Here is a 25448-nt window from a genome sequence, read left to right as displayed (position 1 = left end):
CCAGCAGCAATGGAGAATGGCTCTCTACATCCCTGCAAGAGTTGGTAGTTTTCATTTTTATGACAGTAGCCATACTGTTGGTTTTGATTTGCATTTCTTTAATGACTAATTACCTTCAGCATCATGTGCTTAGTATCTTTGGAGAGATTTCTAGTCAGTTGCTTTGCTCACTTTGTAATTGGATTGTTTGTGTTTTTTTTGTTGTTGAGTTTTACTGGTACTTTATATATTCTGAATATTAAACCCTTAGTAGATATGTTGTTTCCTCTGTTCTGTATCATTTTTTTGTTAAAGGCTTTTAATACATAAAACTTTTCATTTTGGAGTAGTTCAATTTACGTAATTGTCTTTTGTTGCTCTTGCTTCTGGTGTCGTAGGAATTCCCATCCTCCAAAGTGTTATCCATAATTTGTTCTGATCCACACAGTCGAATGCCTTTGCATAGTCAGTAAAACAGAGGTAAACATCCTTCTGTTATTCTCTGCTTTCAGCCAGATCCAGCTGACGTCAGCAATGATATCCCTGGTTCCATGTACTCTTCTGAATCCAGCCTGAATTTCTGGGAGTTCCATGTTGATATACTGCTATAGGCACTTTTGAATGATCTTCAGCAAAATTTTGCTTGCATGTGATATTAATGACATTGTTAGATAGTTTCCCATTCGGTTGGATCACCTTTCTTGGGAATAGGCACAAATATGGATCTCTTCCAGTCAGTTGGTCAGGAAGCTGTCTTCCATATTTCTTGGCATAGACGAGTGAGCACCTCCAGTGCTGCATCCGTTTGTTGAAACATCTCAGTTGATATTCCATCGATTCCTGGAGCTGTGTTGTTCACCAATGCCTTCAGAGCAGCTTGGACTTCTTCCTTTGGTAGCATCGGTTCCTGTGATCATATGCTACCTCTTGAAGTGGTTGAACATCAACTAATTCTTTTTTGTTTAATGACTCTGTGTATTTCTTCCATCTTCTTCTGATGCTTCTTGCGTCGTTTAATATTTTCCCATAGAATCCTTCACTATTGCAACTGAAGGCTTGAGTTTTTTATTCAGTTCTTTCAGCTTGAGAAATGCTGAGTAAATTCTTCTCTTTTGGTTTTCCATCTCCAGCTCTTTGCGCATGTCATTATAATACTTTGTCTTCTCGAGACGCCCTTTGAAATCTTCAGTTCTTTTTATTATTTCCTTCTTTTGCTGTAGCTGCTCAGTGTTCGAGAGCAAGTTTTGGTCTTTTCTTTCTTTCCTGTCTTTTCAGTGACCTCTTGCTTTCGTCACGTATGATGTCCTTGATGTCATTCCACAGTTTGTCTGGCCTTCAGTCCTTAGAGTTCAGTACATCAAATCTTTTCTTGAAGTGGTTTTTAAATTCAAGTGGGATATACTCAAGGTCACATTTTGGCTCTCGTGGACTTGCTCTGATTTTCTTCAGTTTCATTTTGAACTTGTATATGACCAGCTGATGGTCCATTCCACAGTCGGCCCCTAGCCTTGTAATGACTGATGATATTGAGCTATTCCATCATCTCTTTCCATCTGGTGAGGTCTGTGTGTATAGTCACCATTTACGTTGGCAAAAAAGGGTATTTACAGTGATGAAGTTTTTGATCTTGCAAATTTCTGTCATTAGATCTACAGCACTATTTATCACCAAGCCCATATTTTCCAACTACCAATACTTCTTTGTTTCCAGTTTTTGCATTCCCATCAACAATAATTACCAATGCATCCTGATTGCATAGTCGATCAATTTCAGACTTCAGAAGCTGATAAAAATCTTCTGTTTCTTCATCTTTAGCCTTAATGGTTGGTGTGTAAATTTGAATAATGGTGGTATTAACTGGTCTTCCTCATAGGCTTATGGTGATTACTTTATCACTGACAGCATTGTACTTCAGGATAGATCTTGAAATGTTCTTTTTGACAATGAATGCAACACCATTCCTCTTCAAGTTGTCATTCTTGGCATGGTACACCATGTGATTGTCAGTTTGTCATACTGTGGGGTCCTGTGTATTGCTATGACACTGGAAGCTAAGCCACTGGTATTCAGATACCAGCAGGGTCACCCATGAGGACAGGTTTCAGCTGAGCTTTCAGACTAAGACTAGGAAGAAGGTCCCGGCAGTCTACTTCTGAAAAGCATTAGCCAGTGAAAACCTTATGAATAGTAGTGGAACACTGTCTGATATAGTGCTGGAAATGAGCCCCCCAGGTTGGAAGGCACTCAAAAGATGACTGGGGAAGAGCTGCGTCCTCAAAGTAGAGTCGACCTTAATGACGTGGATGGAGTAAAGCTTTGGGGACCTTCATTTGCTGATGTGGCATGACTAAAAATGAGAAGAAATACCTGCAAATACCCATTAATAATCGGGACCTGGTATGTACAAACTACGAATCTAGGAAAATTGGAAATCGTCAGAAATGAAATGGAACAGATAAACATCGATATCCTAGGCATTAGTGAGTTAAAATGGACTGGTATTGGCCATTTTGAATAGAACTATACAATATCCACTGCTCAATATGTATATACTGTTCTTATCAAAGAGAATGCGTTAAGAGCACTTTTTTTTTGCAGATTGTTGAGTATCTAATATTTTAAAGAATTTTGCGTACTTAAGTCACACTAGAATTTCTATAACGGAATTACTGTTTCTACACCAATTTAAAGAGGAAAAATATTGGAGGCATAGAGAGATTTACTCAACCCGGGTCACAATACTTAGTAATTCTGTGATTAAAATGCAGGCATTTGTAGTTCTACAATTAACTCTTAAATGCTTACTGTTTATTGTTTTTTGCACTTTAATATGTTCCATAGATGAAAACCTTGGTGGCATAATGGTTAAGAGCTATTGCTGCTAACCAAAAGGTTGGCAGTTCAGATCTACCAGGTGCTCCATGGAAACTCTGTGGGGCACTTCTGCTCTGTCCTGTAGGCTTGCCGTGAGTCAGAATTGACTCAGTGGCAGTGAGCTTTTTGGTGTTTTTCTTTCTGCATGGCTTAACTTGACTTAACCAAAAAGAATCTTTAAAAAGGACTGTAACAAAAAACCAAACCCGTTATCGTTGAGTCGATTTCGACTCATAGTGACCTTGTAGGACAGAGTAGAACTGTCCTGTATAGTTTCCAAGGAGTGACTATTGGATCTGAACTGCCAGCATTTTAGTTAGCAGCCATAGCTCTTAACCACTACACCACCGGGGTTTCAAAAAAAAAAAAGTACATAGAGAAATAAAAAAATCTTAGCAGTTGTAATGCTCTGAATGGCAGGGCAATTGGTAGTTTAAAATTTCACCATTTTTATGGTTTCGTGTGCGTGTGTTTGCATGCATGCGCATGCATGCTTTAGGTGAAGGTTTACAGAGCAAATTAGTTTCTCGTTAAACAATTAATGCATACATTGTTTTGTGACGTTGGTTGCCAACCCCGTGACATGTTAGCATACTCCACTTCTTGATCTTGGGTTCCCCCTTACCAGCTTTTCTGCTGCCTCTTGTCCTATCACCCTTACCCTGTGGTAGGGTGTTCTTTTAGTCTTGTTTATTTTATGGGCCTGTCTAGCGTTTGACTGAAGGGTGAACCTCAGGAGCTACCCTTTTGGTCTTGTGTGTGTGTTTGAACTAAGCACACTGTTCGTATTACTGTATGTTCTATGGTCCATTCTAATCTTTGTTTGAAGAGTGGACTTCGAGAATGGTTTTAGTTCTGTGTGAAGAGAGTGGCTGGGGGCCATGGCTTTAGGGGTTCCTCCAGTCTCAGATCATTAAGTCTGGTCTTCTTACGTGAAATTGAGTTCTGCTGTGTTATGGGGTCTGTTCAGGCTTTTGTGACCCCAGTTTTTCTTAGTTTATGAAGGAGTGTGTTTTTAGAAGTTTTTCCATTTCCCTTTGGTTTTCAAATTTTTTGGAGTAAGTTGTTCACAATACTGTGTTATGATCTTTTTTATTTCAGTTTAGTGTCTGTTAAAATGTCCTCCATTTCATTTCATTTATTTGGGTTATTTGTTTCCTCTCCTGTTTTTCTTTTGATAATTTGGCCAGTGGTTTGTGGATTTTGTTGATCCTTTGAAAGAACCAACATAATGATTTTTCTAATTCCGTCTTTGATTTTTCTGTTGCCCAGTGGCTTTTAAGCAAGGTGTTATTGAGTTTCCATGTATGTGAGTTTTTCCTTGCCCTTTGTGCTGTTAATTTTTACTTTTATGGGATTGTGATCAGAGAAGATGCTTGTATTATCTCATTGTTTTGGGTTTTGTTGAGGATTGCTTTGTGGCCTAAGATACGGTGTAATTTGAAGAACATTCCATGTGCATTGTAAAAGAATGTGAACTTTGTTGCTGTTGGAGTGTTGTGTATATGTGTATACAGTCAGGTTGGGTGATTGTGGCCTTTAGATCTTCTGTATCTTTGTTGAGTTTCTTTCTAGATGTCCTGTCTTTTTCCAGGAGTGATGTGTTGAAGTCTCCTGCTATTATTGTGGAACTATCAATTTTTGTTTTCAGTACTGTTGGAATTTATGTGTTTTGGAGCCGTGTTATTGGGTACATAGAAATTTATGGTACATAGCCTACATAACCATATTTATTATGGTTATGTCTTCATGTTGTATTGACCCTTTAACCATTATATAATCTACTTTCTTGTCTTTCATGATGGAGTACTTAATGTCTATTTTATATGAGATTAATATTGCCACCCCTTCCCTTTTTTGGTTGCTGTTTGCTTGATATATTTTTTCCGTCCTTTGATTTTTAATATATTTATGTCTTTGTTTCTAAGGTGGGCTTCTTGTTGACAGCATACTGACTGTTTTATATCCATTCTGTCACTGTCTCAGTGTGATTATTGATAGATATGAGTTTACTACTGTCATTTTGTTTTTTGATTTTTGTTTGTTTATGTGGTGCTGACTTTGTCTTTATTCCTCTTACTTTCCTGTGCTGAATTCCTTTTGTTTGTGGATTGTTTTGTTTTGTTTTTGTAGATTTTGTGTTCACTGAAACTTTTTCTTTTTTATTTGATTTGTAGGTTTATTAACTTTCTTTGTGGTTACCTTGAAATTTACACTTATCTTCCTAAATTTGAACCATTATTTTATTACTTGATATTCCTTGACTCCCTCTCCTGAAAGTTCTACACCTACTCCATTTATTCTCTCTTTTATTGTTGTGACATTGTTGCTGTTCACATATTGACCACTCTGGCCCCCTTTTGTAATCATTTTATTTTTGCCTTGTCCTTGAGAGTTTATTACCTGTGTTGGGTTTTAGCTAATGCTGTCCTGTGTCCTAGATTCAGGTTGTTACCTGATGTTGTGGTTCCTTAACTGAATCTGTTGCCACCGAGTCAATTGAAACTTACAGCAACCAAAAAGGACAGAGTAGAACTGCCCGATAGTGTTGCCAGAGACCATATGGATTGGAACTGCCAACCTTTTGGTTCGCAGCCTGAGCTCTTAATGATTTTTGTAAGTTTGGTTAGATTTTTACATATTCTCTTAATTTCTGGTTATCTTGAAATGTCCTAATTTCACATTTGAGCTAGGGTTTTGCAGGATATGGTGGTTTTTTTTCTTTCAAGCTTCAGTATATGTCATCCCATTGCCCTCTTGCCTGCATGGTTTCTGCTGAGTAATCATAGCTCAGTCTTTTTTTTCACCCTTTGTGACTGTTCATTTTTCTTGAGGTGTTCTCAGGATTCTTTCCCTGTCTTCGGTTTTAGTGAGTGTGATTATGACATGTCTTGGTGATTTTCTTTTGGGGTCTATCCTACATGGGGCTTATTGACCAAGGATGGTCACCTTTTCATCTTTCATGATATTAGGGAAGTTTTCTATCAGTAAATCTTCAGTTATCTTCTCTTTGTTTTCCATTTTCTGCCCCTGTCTAGAACTCCAGGTTTTGCTTTTGATTTTTTCCTGTATCGTTCTCAGCGTTTCCTCATTTTTCTTCACTGTCTTCTGATTTTTCCTTAAAGTAGAATGCAAGGATTTGTGTTCAATTTTACTGTTCCTATTTTCCATTGTTTCATATTTAGTCCTAAAATCTTCTTGTGCTGTTTCTAAAATCTTATTGTTTATCTTTTAGATCTCTGATTGCTACTTTTGTATGATTTCTTGTTCTTGTGTTATTTTCCTGAATTCTTTCATTGCTTGTTCTATATTTTCCTGATTTTGTCTGTTTTACTTTTTCTGCCTTTTTTTTCCTTAACCTTTTCTATTGTCTTGTAGAGTCCTGAATATTAGAGTTTTGAGTTCCCTTTCAGGTAGTTACAGTGCCTTCTACCAGATGGTCACTGGTGTTTTATTTTGGTCACTTTCTTATCCTGTTTTTTGTATGATTTCATATTGTCTGCTGTCTTCAGGAATTCAGTAGTTATTTTCTTTGTTTATTGATTATAGATTTTTTGTTTCATCCTGGCTTTTTTGTTTTATTTGGTTATGTCTGGGCAGGTAGGCTGGGCATTCTTTGTTGTTTACTTATCTTTGGGCATCATGCTTCTCATCACTTTGTCCAGATGCGCAAGACTCCAGGGCAGATCCAGCAGGTTAGGGGAGGGTTTGGTCATTTGCAACACAGACTAGGGTAACAGGGCAGACCCTGGGGAGAAAGTGTAAGGTGGGTTCCCAGGTACACAGTGGTGCTGCTCAGGACCACAGCTCTTGGCACATCATGCTGATAGACAGGAGGGAAAGGAGGGTGTGTGATGTATGGAGCTAAGTGGGTGAGACAAAGAAGAGGGAGAAACAGAAGCAAAAAAAGTAAAAATGAAGGAAAAAAGTAAATACAATACAAGGTAGGATTTGGAAGGCGGGGCGGTGCAGACCCAGTGGGGCCATATACTAATGGCTCTCTAATGGAGCGGCACAGCACAGCCTGTTGAGAAGGAGTGTGGGCAGTGAATGAGGCTAGGTGGGAAAGAGAAAAGAAACAATAAGAGACAAAGGAAAACCAAAAAAATGGTGATGAAGGAGCCTGCTGGTGGGGGAGAGACATACTTGAGTAATGGTGAGCTGATGTTTCTGTGGCGGAGGGACCATGTCACTTTGGAAAGCAGAGTGCTCACATAGAGGGAAGAAGGCTGGGGGGTGGAAAGCATGTATCCCTGGCTACTGGATTCCATGTCTCATCTTGGGAGCTCAGTGAAGTTGTCCTGCCGTACTGTTGTCTGCATTCCTTAATGGTGATAGCCCAGGATGGTAAATCCATGAGGTGTTAGTTGGTGGTGGCCCTCCATGTCATAGCTCTCCTTGTTCTCTGTGCTCTGTCCATTTCTAATCCCATTCGGTGCTTGATCGAGTTCTTTATCCCTTCATTTGACCCTTATGGTTCCAGGATTGATGTTTCTATCTGTGAGTCTTTACTGCAGAAGAATGGCTGGGTAGTTCTGTCTATAGTGCCATGTTGGTTCCACCTCCATTTTTATGTTTTCTGAATTGAGGGAAAAAGTTGGTAGGTGGCATTGAGTCACATCAAATTTCTAGCACATTATGTACAACAAAATGAAATGCTGCCTAGTGCTGCTCCAGTCTCACAGTCATTGTTATGCTTGAGCCAATTGTTGCAGCCACTGCGTCAGTGCCTCTCATTGAGGGTCTTTTTCTGTTTCATTGACCTTCTACCAAACACCATGTCCTTCTCCAGAGACTGGTCACTGCTGATAACATGTCCAAAGTTTGTGAGATGAAGTCACACCATCATGCTTCTAAAGAGTATTATGACTGTACTTCTTCCAAGACAGATTTGTTCATTCTTCTGGCAGTCAATTGTATATTCAATATTCTTCGCCAATACCATATTCAAAGGTATCAATTTTTCTTCAGTCTTCCTTGTTCACTGTCCAGTTTTCACATGTGTATGAGGTGATTGAAAATTCCATGGCTTGGATCCGACACACTTTCTTCCTTAAAGTGAAATCTTTGTTTTTTAAAACTTTAAAGAGGTCTCTTGCAGCAGATTTGCCCAATGCAGTGTCAGTTGATTCCCTCACTGTTGCTTCCATGGGCATTGATCGTGGATCCAAATAAAATGAAATCCTTGACATCTTCAGTCTTTTCCTTGTTTATCGTGATGCTGCTTATTGGTCTAGTTGTAAGGATTTTTGTTTTCTTTATGTCGAAATGTAATCCATACTGAAGGCCATGAGCTTTGAACTTCATCAGTGAGTGCTGCAAGTTGTCTTCACTTTGAGCAACCAAAGTTGTGTCATCTGCATAATGCAGGCTGTTAAGGAGTCTTCCTCCAATCCTGATGCCCCGTTCTTCGTATAGTCCAGCTTCTCAGATTATTTGCTCAGCACGAAAATTGAATAGTTACAATGAAAAGATACAACCCTGATGCACACCTTGTCTTTAAACCATGCAGTATCCCCTCGTTCTCTTTGAACAACTGCCTCTTAATCTGTGTACAGGTTCCTCATGAGCATAATTAAGTATTCTCAAATGCCCATTCTTTTCAGTATTACCCATCATTTGTTATGTCCCACAGAGTCGAATGCTTTGCACAGTCAATAAAACAGGTAAACATCTTTCTATTGTTCTCTGCTTTCAGCCAAGATCCACTGGACAGCAGCAATGATAACCTTCATTCCATGTCCTCTTCTAAGTTTCCTTGAATGTTTAGCAGTTACTTGTCAATTTTCTGCTGCAAGCACTTTTAAATGTTCTTTGGCAAAATATTACTTGTGTGTAATATTAATGATATTCTTTGATAATTTCCACATTCCTTTGGATCACCTTTCTTTGGAATGGGCACAGATATGAATCTCTTCTAGTCAGCTGGCCAGGTAGCTAGCTTCCAGATTTCCTAGCTTAGACGAGTAAGTGCCTCCAGCGCATCATCTCTTCGTGGAAACATCTCAGTTCCTGGAGCCTTGTTTTGCAGCACTGCTTTCAGTGTAGCTTGGATGTTTTTTCCTTAAGTATTATCAGTTCCTCATCATATGCTGCTTCTTGAAGTTTTTGAACATCAACCAGTTCATTTTCCACAGTAATTCTGCATATTTCTTCCTCTTTTGATTGTTCCTGTGTCATCCAACATTTCCCTGCTGGAGCCTTTCATCATTGCAACTAGAGGGTTTAACTTCTTCTTGAGTTCTTTCAGCTTGAGAAATGCCAGAGAATGTTATTCCCTTTTGGTTTTTTAACTGTAGATCTTTGCACATGTTGTTATAATACTTTAGTTTCATATTTCAAGCTGCCCCTTGAAATCTTCTGTTCAGTTCTTTTACTTTATCATTTCTTCCTTTCACTTTAGCCAGTGTACATTAAGAGTAAGTTTCGTATTTTCTTCTGACATCCATTTTGTTCTTTTTCTTCTCTTTTTAATAACCTTTTGCTTTTTTCATGTATGATGTCTTTCCATTACTTGTCTGCTCTTCAATCATTAGTGTTCAGTGCTTTAAATCTGTTCTTCAGATGGCCATTAAATTCTGGTAACATATACTCAGGGTCATATTTTGAGTCTTTTGGGCTTGTTTTAATTTTTTTTCAGCTTCAACTTGAACTTGCATATGAGCAATTGATTTGTTCTACGGTCTGCAGTGGCCTTGTTCTCACTGATGATGTTGAGCTTCTCCATCATCTCTTTCCACAGATATAGTCAGTTTGAATCCTATGTATTGTGTATAGCGAGTTCCACAGGTATTGTCACTAGTTGTGTTGTTGAAAAAAGTTATGAATAAGTCACTGAGCTTAAAAAAATTTTATCATGTGATCTCTGTTGTTGTCGTATCACCAAAGCCGTATTTTCCAAATACCGATATTTCTTAGTTTGCAACTTTCTAACTACCGTCATCAGTAGTTATCAGCATATCTTGAATGCATGTTTGATCAATTTCAGAGTGCAGAAACTGGTAAAAATCTTCAGTTTCTTCTTTTTTGGCCTTAGTGGTTAGTGTGTTAATTCGAATAATGGTTAATTTAACTGGTCTTCCTGTAGGCATATGCATAGTTTCCTATCACTGACAGGATAGATTTTTTTTAAGATGAATCCAATGCCATTCCTCTTCCATTTGTCATTCCCAGCATAGTAGATCTTATGATTGTACAATTTATAGTGGCTGTTACAAGCCCATTTCAGCTTGCTTACATCTAGGATATTGATTTTTATACAACCCATTTTATTTTTGATGGCTTCAGTTTTTCTAGATTCATCTCATTTTAAGTCTGCTGCATCAACAAATGAAGGCCCTGAAAGGTTAACTCCACTTATATCAAGATCAACTCCACTTTGAGGAGTTAGCTTTTCATAAGTCATATTTCGAATGTCTTCCAATGTGAGGGGCTCATCTTCCAGCCTCATGTCTGGCAGCATTTTGTTGTTACACTTAAATGTGTTTGGAAGTCTTTCTTTCTAGTCTTATCTTAGTCTGGAAGCTCCGCTGAAACCCATTTACTAAGGGTTACCTTGCTGGTATTTCAAATACCGTTGACATAGATTCCAGCATCATAACATATAAGCCACAGTGGTATGACAAACTGACAGGCAGGTGGTAGAATCTGGTTTTCAAACAGTTTATTTCCCAAAAAGAAAACCAGTACCAATTATTGGTCAATTCCCACTTCTTTCTGCTCCTCTTCCCCAGCTGTTATTATTGTTGGGTGACGCTGAGTTGATTTTTACTCATAGCAATCCCATTTGATAAAGTAGAACTACTGTATAAGGTTTTCTTGGCTGTATGCTTTACAGAAGCAGATCATCAGGTGTTTCTCCTACTTAACCCCTGGGTTGGTTTGAGCCTCCAACCTTTCTGTTAGCAGCTGAGCACTTAACCATTTGTGCTACCAGGGCGCCTTTTCTCCCACTTAGGCCACCATTAATCTAATTTTTATAGATTTTCCTGTTCCAGACATTCATCCATAGAATATTATATAATATGTGCCCTTTGTGTCTGGCTTCTTTTCACTCAGTATAATCTTTTCAAGGCTTTTCTGTGTTGTACCATCTGTTAGTACTTCATTCAATAAACTTTATGTAAATGTAAAATGTAAAAATTACTTTTTGCATATATTTCACATAAGTGGGATCATGCAGTATTTGTCCATGTTGTAGCATGTACCAGGATAGTAATCCGTTATGTTTCTACATCTGTTCATTTATTCGTGGACACTGAGTTGTTTCCACCTTTTGGGTATCACGAATAATGACACTGAATAGTCATGTGCAAGTTTTTGTTTGAACATCCTTTTTTTTGCCTTTTTGTATATATATTAAGTGCTGGAATTATTGAGTCACATGCTAATCTATGTTTAACTTTATTAGGAACTACCAAACAGCTCTCTAAAAGTGGCAAATCAGCAGTGGATTAGCTTTCTAATTTTTCTGTATCTTCAACATATCTGTCTAATGGCTGTAAAGTGGTATCTCATTGGGGTTTTGATCTGCTTTTCCCTGAAGACTAATAGTGTTGAGAATTTTTTCATGTCCTTTTTGTACACTTGTATATCTTCTTGAAAGTAAGCCTGTTAAAATCCTTTACCCATTTTTTATTGCAATTAATATTCTTTTAGAATCTTAGGGTTTTTATGTATTCCAAGGAGCTCTTGTGGTGCATTGATTAAGTGCTTGGCTGCTAACCAAAAGGTTAGCAGTTTGAACCCAACAGCTGCCCTGTGTAAGAAAGATGTGACAGCCTGCTTCTGTAAAGATTGCACTCTCAGAAACTGTATGGGGCAATTGTAAGTTCTGCGTAGTCCTGCAGGGTTATGATCAGTTGAAATCAACTTGTCAGCAATGGGTTTGGGGTATATATTGTAGAAAGTAGCTTATTTTCAAAAATGTGGTTTTGTTTGATGCAGAAGTTTTTAATTTTGCCATAGTCCAATTTATCTGCTTTTTCTTCTGTCACTTGTACTTCTCATGTCATATCTAAGAAACCAGTGTCCCAAAAATTTACTGCTGTGTTTTCTTCTAAGAAGATGTTATCTTTTAACTATTTTTACTTTTTTTTTTTTAACACTGCATGTCTTGTATGATAAAAGAAAAAAAGGTTTTGCTTACTTCGATATAAGCATTAGGAATTAATTTGCTTCTTTAGCTCTTTGCCTTTATTTATTTATTTTTGATAATTGTTTTACAATGGTGAAAATACATACAAGAAAATACTTGCAACTTCACCATTTGCTAATCAAGAGGTCAGCAGTTGAAATCCTCCAGGAGCTCCTTGGAAACTATGGGGTAGTTCAACTCTGTTTTATAGGGTCGCTATGAGTCAAAATCGATTCAACAGCAGTGGGTTTGGTTTTTTGGTCACCATTTTTTATATGTACAATTCAATGGCATAAGTTACATATATCATGTTGTGTGTGCAACCATTACTACCATTCATTTCCAGATTATTCCACCCCCATTAACAGATACTCAGTGCCTTCTCAGCTAAGACTTCTTCCGCCCATCTCGCACCCTGGTAACTAATAATAATTTTTTATTTGTGTGTGTTTTATTTATGTAAGTGGCATCATATAATATTTTACTTTTGTGTTTGATATTTCATTCATGATTAATGTAGCAGGTTTCAGGACTTCATTTTCCTTTGGGCTAAGTAATATTGACCATGGAATGTAGTGTGTTTTTTTAAATCCATTCATCTATTGATTGACATGTAGGTTGATTCCACCTTTTAGCTATTGTGAATAGTACTGCAGTAAACATTGATGTACAGGTTCCTGTGTGTATTCCTGCCCTCAGTTCTTTTGGATATATTTTTAGCTCTTTGCTTTTAAGGTATATCTTCTCTTGAAGCTCACTTTTCTCTTTCAGTGAAACAAAAAGAGATAACACAATGTTATGGTGAACAAATAATTGAGAACTTGGTAGGAGGGGTTTATGGTTTGTGTATATGTGTTTTTCAAGAACTACCTACTCTTTTAGAGTTTCTTACGTTTTTCTGTCTTTGGTAGATGAAGGAGATCGTGTTAATTTGAGGTAACTGAATAGAAAACTCCTTCCTTCCTGTTTAAGATTTACAATTATTAAATAGCCTTTGTTGATAATTAACCAATCCTGGTCTGGGTATGTCTTGTAAAGCTGGAGACTTTAGCTTTTCTGAATTGGCATTTATTAATGTTGTTTCCTGTTTAAGATAATATTTTTTTAAATGTCTGCAGTGGAATATTAGGAATAAATTAATTACATTTTGCTTTAGATTGTGCCTTATTTCTTTGCAGATAGCACAACAATAGAAAACTTAAGGGCTATTTGCTTAAACCAAGCAAAACTTGGAGAAAGCAGCCTTGGCTCACCGCTTGATTCACTTTTCTTTGGTCCTTCTGCCTCCCAAGTGCTATACCTAACAGAGGTTTGTTTTTTTCCTTTTGAAAAATGCAAAATTTATATTAAATGATAATGTAAAGAACACGAATAAGATTTAGCGAAATCTGGTAGTCAAGAACTTGTTAGCATTGATGATAGGAGAAATAGAAGAATTTATTAAACTATTGTAACATTTTTAAATATAGTTTCCTCCTTTTTTTTCAGGTAGTTTATGCCTTATTAATGCCTGCTGGTGCACCTCTGGCTGATAATTCATCTGACTTCCAATTTCACTTCTTGAAAAGTGGTGGCTTACATCTTGTACTGAGTATGCTAACAAGAAATAACTTCCTGCCACATACAGATATGGAAACCAGAAGGGATGCCTACTTCAATGCTCTTAAAATAGCCAAATTGTTGCTAACTGCCGTTGGCTATGGCCATGTTCGAGCTATCGCAGAAGCTTGTCAGCCTGTAGTAGATGGTGGAAATCCCGTGACACCGGTAATCGATTTTTAAAAGACTTTGGAATAAGTTTTAATTTTTTTAAATGAATTTCACTTTGAATTCCTGATTTTTAAAATCCAACTTTAAAATGTGTATTGTCTCAGGTTTTGTTTTTTTTATTAATTTGTTATGTTTGTATTAAATGGGTAAATGTTTTCCATTGACTGCTCTAATTTGCAAGGATACTTTAGTCCCTGTAAATTCTGTTTTAAGTGTAATAAAAACTTCATATGAATCTTTCGTTTACTTGTACATGAAAAATATATAGAGTTAGGTGAAGACTTAATTGTAGAGTTCTTTTCTTTACATTGTAATTGAGGTTTTTACTCAATTACTGGCTGAAAACAAAGACGATTCAGGAACACAGATAACTCTTCTTTAAGAATTTTTAGGTCTTAATCAGGGAAGTTGAAATAGTGGCTAGAAATTTTATATTTTAATTTATCATCAATTATATTAAGTATACTAGTATTAGGAGTTCTGATGGCGCAGTGGTGAAGCACTTGGTGACCCTAGCAGCTTCTGCTTGGGAGAAGATTACGGCAGCATGCTTCCAATGAAGATGTACAGTCTTGGAAGCTGTATCAGGCAGTTCTGCTCTGTCCTGTGGGCTTGCCATGAGTTAAGTAGATCGCGCTGGGTTTTTTTTTTTTTTTAAACAGGTTCTAGTGTGTTCATTTTCAGGCAGTTTCTGAGTGATGCAAACGGTGAAGCACTCAACCACTAGCAAAAAAGTTTGGAGTTCAAACTCACGCAGAGGACCTCTGAAAACAGGCCTGGAATTCTGCTTTCAAAAGGTCACAGCCTTGAAAAGCCTATGGAGCAGTTCTACTCTGCACACATGTAGGGTCACCATGAGCTGGAACTGATAGCAGCTAACAACTGCAATGGCAGTATTTTCATTATGTTCAAAAGAAAAGAGTAATTAATTGCACTAAAGCGTTTCAGGTAAATCGCGATGTCCACAATTTGCTTCAAAATAATCATGTGTTGTTACAGGCAGAGTTAGTATAGGAGATTCAGTGAAATAAGTTTGATCTTTTGTTAATAATTATTGAAACTGGATAATGGGTACTTGAAGTCTTATTTATTCTTCTCACTTGTATATAATTTTGAAATTTTTCACCTTAAAAGTTAAAAAGAAGGAATTGTGCTTTTGTTCATACATATTTAGAATAAAAATTTACAAAAGTATATCCCACCTGTTAGTAAGCTGATTGCTTTTTGTTGTGGTTGCATGCATATTTGTGTAACAACAGATAGGTCATTGTCATAATTCTTCTTAGAGAAGTGTAATGAAGTACATAGACGGGAATTTTATGATTTTTGGCCGCTTTCCAGTTCTGAAAAGGTGTCTGTAAGGGTGCAGAGGTACTAATGTCAAGTTGCTCACAGACTTGTAGGAAGCTAAATGCAAAATTAGTATGTAAAATATGTTTACTTTAGAACTATCTACAATATATAGAAGAGGGTTACTTCAGAGATAGTCAGAGTAACTACTGAATAAAGTTGATCTGGGGTTTTTTATTCATGGAGTTAAAAATTTGTCCATTAAACTGTTCACTAAACCTTGGTGCCTTTGCATTTTTGTACTTTACTATTTCTTATTTAATTATTTTTCCATGAAGAATTTTTTTTTTTAATAAATCTAGTCAGTTTTGCTAGTACTTTGGAAAACAAACATCATTGAGTTTATTCAGTTGAAATGGAAATTAGTGATGCTCTTAGTAAGAACATTTGTAGTATAGGAATAAGTATCGTGTCTTGACTTTGCTTACTTAACGTACAAATTGGAATTGGAATAACAGAACAGATAATAACCTAGTTTAATGTATTATTAAGTAACTTTTCCTTCTTTTAATAAATATTTATTATGCATATATACTATATGCCAGGTACTGTTAGAGGTGCAGCACTAACAAAAGCTTACATATGATTTTTATCTGCATGTAAGTTAGTCCTATGGAAAATACTGATGATTGAAATGTGCTAGGCTCTTGTGTGCCTGTCCCTTGCATTGCTCTGTGTCATTTAATTGACAGCCATATTAGGCAGGTCAGTCTTACTTCTGTTTTATAAATGAAAGTTAAGGCCTTAGGTGATAAAATAGCTTGGTTTAAGATAGTAAAAATGATCTGGAATTTAACCTAGATTGACTCCAAACCTAATACTTCTACTGACTGTGCTGCTACCTTGATTATGAGTTGTAGAATCTGTCAAATAAACCCTAAATATCTATTGAAGGATTGAGATACAAGTTTTTAACTTCTGTGGATGAAACTGGAGACAGGAGCTAGAAGCCCCAGGCCTGTGTAGGTTTTGCCTTTGCCCACCTAGTATATGCAAGAATATCTCCGCAAACTCTTCAGTTTCTTAAAATGTGATTTAAAAATAAAGACATTTCTTAACAGAATGTGGCTGTGCAAGCAAAGTAGATAGAGGAGCTAGGGGGCGAGTTATGAGAGACTTCATTTTTATGGGATGAATCTTAGCGGGTAGCAGGATTAACCTTGAAAAATTAAAGAAACCTCTTAAGGAGTAAAAGAGGACGAAAGTGAGAAAAGCATAAGATTATATATTTGGGAATAACAAATTTATGGATTACTTATCTGGCATCCTCAATTTTCTCCGTTAAGGAGGACTGAGAGAACAGTCTGCTTAGGAGTGTGTGAAAGTTCTTCAGTTGTCATCACCTGCAAATGAATCTGAACCCAAGTGTAGAAACCATGGAGTTTGCAGAGGAGTTTTGTCATTTGCTGAAAGGCAGCTAGAAGAAGTCTACTACTTTATACAGTGTAGATTATACACTGAATATGTGGAAAGGTGTAACCCTGAGAGGGCGGTAATAACATGAGGAGAAAATGGTTGGATTATATTACACATTTTTGAAATGTAATTTTGTGTACATTTTTTACTGTAGATAAAATCAGTAACTTTTTTTCAGATTAACCAAGTTACTCATGATCAAGCAGTGGTGCTACAAAGTGCCCTTCAAAGCATTCCAAATCCTTCCTCTGAATGTATGCTTAGAAATGTATCAGTACGGCTCGCTCAGCAAATATCTGATGAGGTTAGTGTTAAACTTTGGAAGCTCAAGAATCCTGGAGGATTTGTTTCTTATTACATTTGACCGTCTCTATTAATTCATGAGTAAATAAAGCTTACAACAACTTCAGGCCCAATTTTTAGACCCACTTACTTTAATGTTTATGTTATATTATTAAAGTTCCGTAAATTTGTATTTATCTGTTATGTAATAGTATTAGAATACTTTGGAAAGTAACCTTTTTAGCACACTTCACTGATTGCAATTTACATTGCATTAATAGGCCCAATGTGGCTTAACTCTAATAGGGTTGAGAAACCGAATGTTTACCTCAGCCCCAAAAAGTTTACTCATGCTCCTGAGCGTTCAGTCCATTCTTCTCTCTGTGCCTGACCCCAGGCAACCACTTAGGTGCTTTCAGTTAATATGAAAAAGTTTTCATTGTCGAAAACTTTACATAAACAAAATCATGTAGTATTTACTCTTTTATATCTGGCTTATATGAATCAGCTTGGTTTTAAAATTTGTTCATGTTATTTTATGTATCTGTAGGTTATGGATATGGTACATGTTTTTAATCCACTCACCTATGAATGAGCATTTGTGCTGTTTTCGGTTTTCAACTTACTATTATGAAGAAAAGTGTTACCAAAATTCATGAATACTCTTAGGTGTTTCTGTAGGCGTATGTGTTCATTTCTCTTGGATAAACACCTAGGAGTAGAATGGCTTCCAGGTATAGCACCGGATCTTAGTCTGAAGCATACTTTGTTGGGAGTTGCTATTGAGTACATATTCCTTTTAAATTGACAAAGCAATTCAACAGGTTAGATAGGAAATGTAGGAGGGGTGGTGAGTTTATGTTTATAGGAAAGGAAAAGTTTGGAAATGGAGAGTGAGAACAGTTGTACAACTTAAAGAATATAATCAGTGTCACTAAATAGTACATATAGAAATAGTTAAATTGGTGTATGTTCTGCTGTGTATATTCTCAACAAAAATGAAATTATTTAAAAAATGATTCTTATGTACATCTATTATGTGACTTAATGTTAAGATACAAAAAAATGGTAAAAGACACCTTTGGAGCTTAAAGAATGTTAAAGCATATTTACTTCCTCAGACCCATTCCTGGTACTTCTACAAACGTTTTGTTTTTCTGATTAGTTTAATTTTCTGTCAACACTTTTAATTACTCATTTTTTTGTAGGCTTCAAGATACATTCCTGATACTTGTGTAATTACAGCTATACAAAAAATTATCTGGACATCAGGATGTGGGGCATTAGAGCTAATATTTAGCCCAAATGAGGAAATCACTAAAATTTATGAGACGGTAAGAATTGTTACAGAAATGCTCATTTTAAATAATTGTTTAATTACCCATGCCATTAAATTTACATCATGTCTCCTATCTTTAATCAAGCCACTTGTATCTGATTATTTAGGATGAACTACTAATTCTCGTTAAGGTACACGTATGTAAAATTCATTTTAAAAATAAAATAACTTCAGGATCCTGGCATGAAGCTTCTTTTTTTGTTAAAACAGTTTTTTTTCTTTCATTGAATCCAGACATAGTAGTCCTAGAATAAATTTGTTTTTTCTTGTTTCGTTTCATTCTTTCTTAATTTTTTGATCTGTGTATTTTTTGGTGACTGCTCATTGTGAAATTCTGTCATTCAGATGTTTTATTTGTTTTTTTTAGCTCAGGCAAAATCAGGACAAGTGTTTACCATTTAGATGTTATTCCTAGTCTCCTGTTGTATTAAACAGATTTATCTGCAGAAATGAGACGTTTCCTCTTCATTTTTTTTTGTTTGTTTTCTTTGTTTTGTTTTGTAATATGTATTTGCCCCTGATGGCTACTTATGTATATTTAGAAGGGAAAGTGAGTTATGGGAAGCTGTCACTTGTACAGTAGAGCTTCCTGTTTGTGACCAGTATACCCTTAATTTGTAGAAGATCTGTGTTGCGTCCTACAAGAGTAATCTAATGAAGTCTTGGTAAGTTTTCATTGGAGCAGTTATTTGAGTGCCTATTTAGCTCCAGACATGTAATATATTTACTTTATCTTGATGAATAGAAGCAGATTAAGAATTTTTACCTTCCTACTGTAGTATTTGAGGTTACAAACGTCTTTCATGACCTTCCTGAATATTTGTGTAAAGCAATTCCCTTTTCAGTAAAAATGGCTTTCTGGCTGAGCTATAAAAACAAACTTAGTCAAAGTGCCAAAATACATAGCCAGAGTGATTCTTGAGAAATTATTAATGAAAAATACACAACCCATACCTAACACAAGGAAGCAGGTGGTACTTGGCTTCAGTATGTTCCTTTAATTTCCCTTGCCATATTCCAAAGGATGTCAGAAGCTGCAGGTGGATAGGGTATCACCAAATGGTTTTTAGTAAGCTTTAAATGTTAATTAAAGGTGCAAGAATTTTTTCTTAAATGCATGTATAGGTGATGTGCTTCTGATTATAATTTTACAGAGCACCAGTTCAAGCAGTGAGCTGGACTTGGAAGATGAACAGGTTTGCTGCGAAGGATTGGAAGTGATGGCGTTATGTTTTGCTTTGATTCCAACAGCTTTAGATGCACTTAGTAAAGAAAAAGCCTGGCAGACATTCATCATTGACTTACTATTATACTGTCCCAGCAAGTATGTAATTTCTTTTTTTAAGGTTTAAGAAGGTTGAGCTTATAGTTTAAAGCAGAAATGAATTAATTTAACTCTGTAGTCACATATCTGAAATATCAAATAAGGAACCTGTTTTTACAAATCACTTATGTTTAGGAAAAAAAAATTTAGTGTGTTTTACTTAGACCCAAATTTGTTTGGGTCTGTGGAAAATACCAACATCAATTTTTTTTTTTTAATCTGACTGTGGTTTTATAGTTTTTTATATATGTATGTATATATATATATATATAACAAAATAATTGCCATTTCAACTTTTTAAAACTGTGCAATTCAGGGACATTAATTACATTCACCATATTGTGCAACTATCACCACCATCCATTTCCAAATATTTTTTATCACCACAAACAGAAATTCAATACCCATTAAGCATTTCCTCTTCACCTCAGCCCCTGGTAACCATTAATAAACTTTTATCTCTATGGATTTGCCTGTTGTAGATATTTCATGTATATGAAATCATATTATTTTTGTGCTATTGTATCATACTTATTTTACACAGCATTGTCTTCAGAGCTCATCCATATCATGTTTCAAACTTCATTTCTCTCTAAGGCCTAGTAATACTCATTTATGAATACACCATATTTTGTTTATCCATCTGTTGATGGACATTTAAGTTGTTTTCACCATTTGCCTATTGCAAAAAAGCTACAGTTAACGTTGATGCATCATTTAAGTATCTCTTTGAGTTCCTCCTTTTAGTTGGAGTATGTAACTAGGAGTGGCATTGCTGAATCACACAGTGGTACTGTGTTTCAGTTTTTGAGGCAGCACCAAACATTCCCACCAGTAATGGTGAGATTTCCAATTTTACCACATACTTGCCAACACTTGTTAGTTTTGTATTTTGTTGTAGTTGTTTTTGTTTTTTATAATAGCCATCCTATTAAGGGTGAAGAGGTATCTAATTGTGATTTTGATTTGCATTTGCCTGATGTTTAATGTTGAAAACCACGCAGAGGAGCTTCATAAGAAAAACCTAGTGATTTACTTCCAAAATATCTGCTATTGAAAAGCCCGTAGAGCACAGTTCTGCTTTCACATACATGAGGTTGCTGTGTTGAAGTCAGTTTTGGCAGCTGGTTATTGACTAATGAAATGGAGCATGTTTTCCTGTGCTTACTGGCCGTTTGTATATCTTCTTTGTAGAAATGTCTATTCAAGTCTTTTGCCCATTTTCTATTTTGCGGCTTTTTGTTGAGTTCTAGTTATATATTTTTAACATTAAAGCTTTATTGGATGTGTGATTTTCTGCAAAAATGTCATGGCATCAAACATCAGAAAGGGGAGGAAAATCAGTATCAACGATAGCCCAAGACTGATTCCTCTGAAGTGATATTTAGACATACCTCTACTTTCCAACCTTTTTACTGACTCTAACACCAGCCATCCCTCCCTTGACACTCACTACTTATCTGCTGGGTTTGATAATTTCTTGAAATGCCCACAGATAACTCACAGACCATACTCATAATTGTGGTGTTTGTTAGGGAGGGAAGTAACAGGTTACATTTCAGGATTAGAATCAACTTCAAAGTAATTGGAACAAATCAAGATAAATAATTCCTCAATCAGGATAGCTTCTTGATCTGCTGCTCTTGGGCCCTGGTCGGGCCATGCTGCAGGCTGGAAAGGCCACCACAGCTATCTTGTGTCAGTCTCCTGGCACTCACCATTCATGCCACTGCCAGGCTTGCCACACCTTTCTAGTGCTTTTTATCATTACAACCCGTTACCTGTTTCTTTGTGTCTCCAGACTTCAATCTGGAAACCCAGTTACAGCAAGTTCCTTATCAGTGTGAGGGCATGGTTTCTCACCCTTCACCCAGGAAGACCATGAATTAACCAGTCTCCTGAAAGGGTTCCGTGCACCTTATGTGCATAGTCCCACCCCGGCTGGGATTACATGCACCTAATTTGCATTGGCAAAACCATCAATCCCCTTGGTAGGCTACAAGTACCTTATTTGCCTACTCCTACCCAATAGTTTTGTGTGAATTACAAGGGGCCATTGAAACTAAGTCATTGCACTGCAGTCCCAAATATTTTTTCAGTTCTCTAAATTACCTTAAGTTTCTAGACAAAGTTCTTTGATGCACAAAAGTTTTTATTGAAGTCCAGATTGTTTTTTTTCTTTTGTAGCTTGTGCTTTTGATTTCGTTTTTTAATAATCCATCATCAAAAACTAGATTCCAAAGCTACACTGCTATGTTTTTTCTTACAAGTTTTATGATTGTATTTCTTATACTTAGGGCATTTTGAGTTAACATTTGTATATGCATGTGAAGATCCAGTTTTCCTAGCAGTTCCAGTTGAAAATTAATTGACCATGAACGTATAAGTTTATTTCTAAACTCTCAATTCTATTCCAATATCTGTCATTATAACGGTATCACATTGTTTTGATGAGTATAGCTTTATAGTGTATTTTGATATTGGAAAGTCTGACTCCCCCTACTTCATTCTTTTTCAAGATTGTTTCATCTGTTTGGGGCCGTTTGCAGTTCATGAATTTGAGGAGTGGCTTTTCCATAGAAGTCTGTTGAAATTTTGTTAGGCATGGCATTGAGTTTTTAGGTTCCTTTGGGTAGTATTTATATCAATAATAATATTCTTTTAACCAGTGAACATGGAATGATTTCCAATTTATTTACGTATTTTTAATTTTGTTTCAGCAGTGTTTTATAGTTTTCAGTGTACAAGTCTTTTACCACTTGGTTCATTTGGTTTGCAGGTATTTTTTAGGTAATTGTAAATGGAATTCTTTTAATTTCCTTTTTAGATTTTTATTGCCGTTTTTCAGAAGCACAACTGTGAATTTTGTACACTAATCTTTTACCCTGGAGCTGCTGAATTCTTTTATTAATTGTAGTAGATTTTTTTGTGTATTCCTTGGTATTTTCTATTTATAGTAGTCCCCCCATATCCATGGGCGATACATTCCAAGGTCACCCCCATGGATGCCTGAAACCACAGATAGCACCCAACCCTATATATACTATGTTTTGATGTATATATACATACCTGTATTAAAGTTTAGTTTATAAATTAGGCACAGTTACCAACAATAACAAATAATAAAATAGAACAGTTTTAACAGTATACTCTAATAAAAGTTATGTGAAATGGTCTCTGGGAGGGACACAGCAGGAAGACACAAGATTTCATCACACTAGTGTAACATTTTTGGACCTTAGTTAACTGTGTGTAACTGAAATCATGGAAAATGAAGCCACAGATAAGGGGGACTACTGTATAGAATCGTGTCATCTGTAAGTAGAGATAGTTTTACTTCTTCCTTTCTGATTTGGATGTCTTTTAATTTCTTTTTCTTGACTACTTGCTTTAGCTAGGACTTCCAATACAGTATTGAATAGCAGTTGGGAAATGGGAATCTTTGTCTTGTTCCTGCCCTTAGAGTTTCTAATTTGAAAAAGGGTGTTGGATTTTTGTCAGTTGTTTTTTATGAATTAAGAAGATCATTTCATTGCTGTTCTTTATTCATGTGTTGTGTATTACATTGACGAGTTTTCTTATTTTGAACCTCCCTTGCATTTCCTGGATAAATCTCACTTGACCATGGTGTGTAATTCTTTTAATGTTTTGTTGCATTTTATTTACTGTTATTTAGAAATTTTGTATCTATTCACAAGAGGTATTAACCTGTAGTTTTCTGTTTTTGTGGTCTCTCTGTCTGGCTTTGGTATCAGGGTAATGCTGACCAAATAACATGGGTTAGGAAATGTTACTTCCTTTGTACATTTTGGAAGAATTTGAGAAAGATTGGTGTCAGTTCTTCTTTAAATATTTGATCGAATTTCTCTAACAGCTGCTTTCAGGATATTACTTTTCACTATCTTCACTTGCTACAATACATCCATCAGAATTTTGTTTTTATTTTTATTTCAGTTTAGGAAGTTTATATGTTTCTAAGAATTGGTTCATCTAAGTTATCTGGTTTGTTGGCATACAATTATTCATAGTATTCTTATATTATCCTTTTTATTGCTATAAGCTCAGTAGTAAGTCTTCACTTTCATTTCTAATACAAGATTTGCATCTTTTCTCTTTCTTTGTCCGTCCGGCTAAAGGTTTGACATTAATCCTTTCAAAGAACCAACTTCAACTGTCTTTCATTCTCTCTGGTGTTTTTCTGTTTCTATTTTTTTTTTTTTTTAACCTCCATTCTGAATTTTGTAATTTCCTGTGTTTAGATAACTTTGGGTTTGGTGTTCTCTTTTTCTAGTTCTTCGAGTTGAAAAGTTAGGGTATCAACTTTAGATTTTCGTTATTTATTAAATGTAGGAATTTACTTCTATAAATTTCCCTAAGGACTACCTTTCCCCATCCTCTAAGTTTTAGTATATTGTGTTTGTATTTTCATTCACTTTTAAGCACTTTCACATTTCAGTTTTTATTTCTTCCCACTGATTGTTTAATAATGTGTTATTTAATTTCTACATATTTGTTTAATTTCCGGTGTTCCTTGTGTAATTGATTTCCAATTTAATCCATTGTGTTTGGAGAAGAGACTTTGAATAATTTCAGTCTTATTAAATTTATAGAAACTTGTTTCTTGGCCATATCATAGAGTTTGTCCTCCAGAATGGCTTATGTGCTCTGAAAAAGAATGTATGTTTTGCTGTTGTTGAGTAGCGTGTTCTATATATGTCTTTTAAGTCAGGTTAATTTTATGATCTTGTCATTGTTAGTTGCAGTGGAGTTAATTGTAACTCACGTGCAAGTAGGGGGTTTTACTCAAATCCTCTGTTTACTTCTGTATTTCTAGATGTTTTGTACATTATTTTCAGTAAGTGGTATATTAAAGTCTCCAACTATTATTGTTGTTAGGTGCTGTGAAATCCGTTCCATTTCATAGTGACTCTTTGTACTGCAGGATGGAGTACAGCCTGGTCCTGCACCATCCTCACAATTGTTATGCCTTAGCCCCATGTTGTAGCCACTGTGTCAGTCCATCTCATTGAGGGCCATCCTCTTTTTTGCTGACTCTCTACTTTGTCAACATTGATGTCCTTCTCCAGATTACACCTCAGCATAAAGAAAACATGGTCAAAATGTGTGAGACAGTCTCCCCATCCTTGGACCTAAGCCGTGTAATAGGAGCTGTCACAGCCCTTTCCCAGGCCCTTAATCACTATGCAGAGGCCCTCAAGTGACCCCATGAACACTGCAGGAAACTAGTGGATGAAGCCTTAGGGACCAAAACTTGTGGTGAGCTGGGGAGAGAGGGGCTCAATGTGGACTACTACCAGTGCTGCTTGACTCTGCCATTTCCTTGTAAGACCTAATTGCACATCAAAGAAAAAAAAAGAACTGTTATTGTACAGCTGTCTATTTGTACCTTCACTTTTGTCAGCATTTAATGTATTTTGAATCTCTGATGTTTGGTGTAAACATATTTATGATCATTACATCTTCTTAAGCTCTTCTGGCCCTGTTAACATATAATGATCTTTGTCTTTAGTGATAGATTTTTACATAAAGTCTGTTTTATCTTATATTAACATCACCATCTCAGCTCCTTTTTGGTTACTATTGGATAGAATTTTTTTTACTTTCACTTGGAGGCCATTTGCATTTGGTCTGAGGTGTGTCTCTTTAGACTGCATGTAGATGGGTCATTTTTTTTTTTATTGCATATGCTTCTCTCTACCTTTTGATTAAACAGCTTAATCCATTTATATTTAAAATAATTACCATTAGAGAGGCAGGGCCAAGATGGTGGAGTAGTCAGATGCTTTTTGTGGTCCCTCTTATAACAAAGATCCGAAAAACAAGTGAATTAGATTTTATGTGACAATCTACGAGGCCTGAACATCAAAGGCAAAGTTGGGGAATTGGACTTAGTGGCAGGGGGAGGGAGAAGTGGTTCAGAAGCAGCAAGGAGTTGCCAGACCTGACCCAGCCAATTC

General features: G+C 36.1%; 1 protein-coding gene across 1 annotated transcript in view; it reads left to right on the top strand.

Annotated features, from left to right (window-relative positions):
- LOC135229096 (probable ubiquitin carboxyl-terminal hydrolase FAF-X) overlaps nt 1-25448 on the top strand; it is a 174634-nt gene that overhangs the window by 94738 nt on the left and 54448 nt on the right. The window contains exons 23-27 of the mRNA XM_064278896.1: nt 13168-13298; nt 13478-13756; nt 16704-16829; nt 18016-18141; nt 19301-19470. Of these exons, the coding sequence (XP_064134966.1) occupies nt 13168-13298; nt 13478-13756; nt 16704-16829; nt 18016-18141; nt 19301-19470 (832 nt within the window). The remainder of the gene's footprint in view (nt 1-13167; nt 13299-13477; nt 13757-16703; nt 16830-18015; nt 18142-19300; nt 19471-25448) is intronic.

This window comes from Loxodonta africana, chromosome Y (genome assembly GCF_030014295.1).
Source record: "Loxodonta africana isolate mLoxAfr1 chromosome Y, mLoxAfr1.hap2, whole genome shotgun sequence".
Lineage (NCBI taxonomy): Eukaryota > Metazoa > Chordata > Mammalia > Proboscidea > Elephantidae > Loxodonta > Loxodonta africana.
Note: the sequence above shows the minus strand (reverse complement) of the source record. Positions and strands in the feature narration are given on the sequence as shown.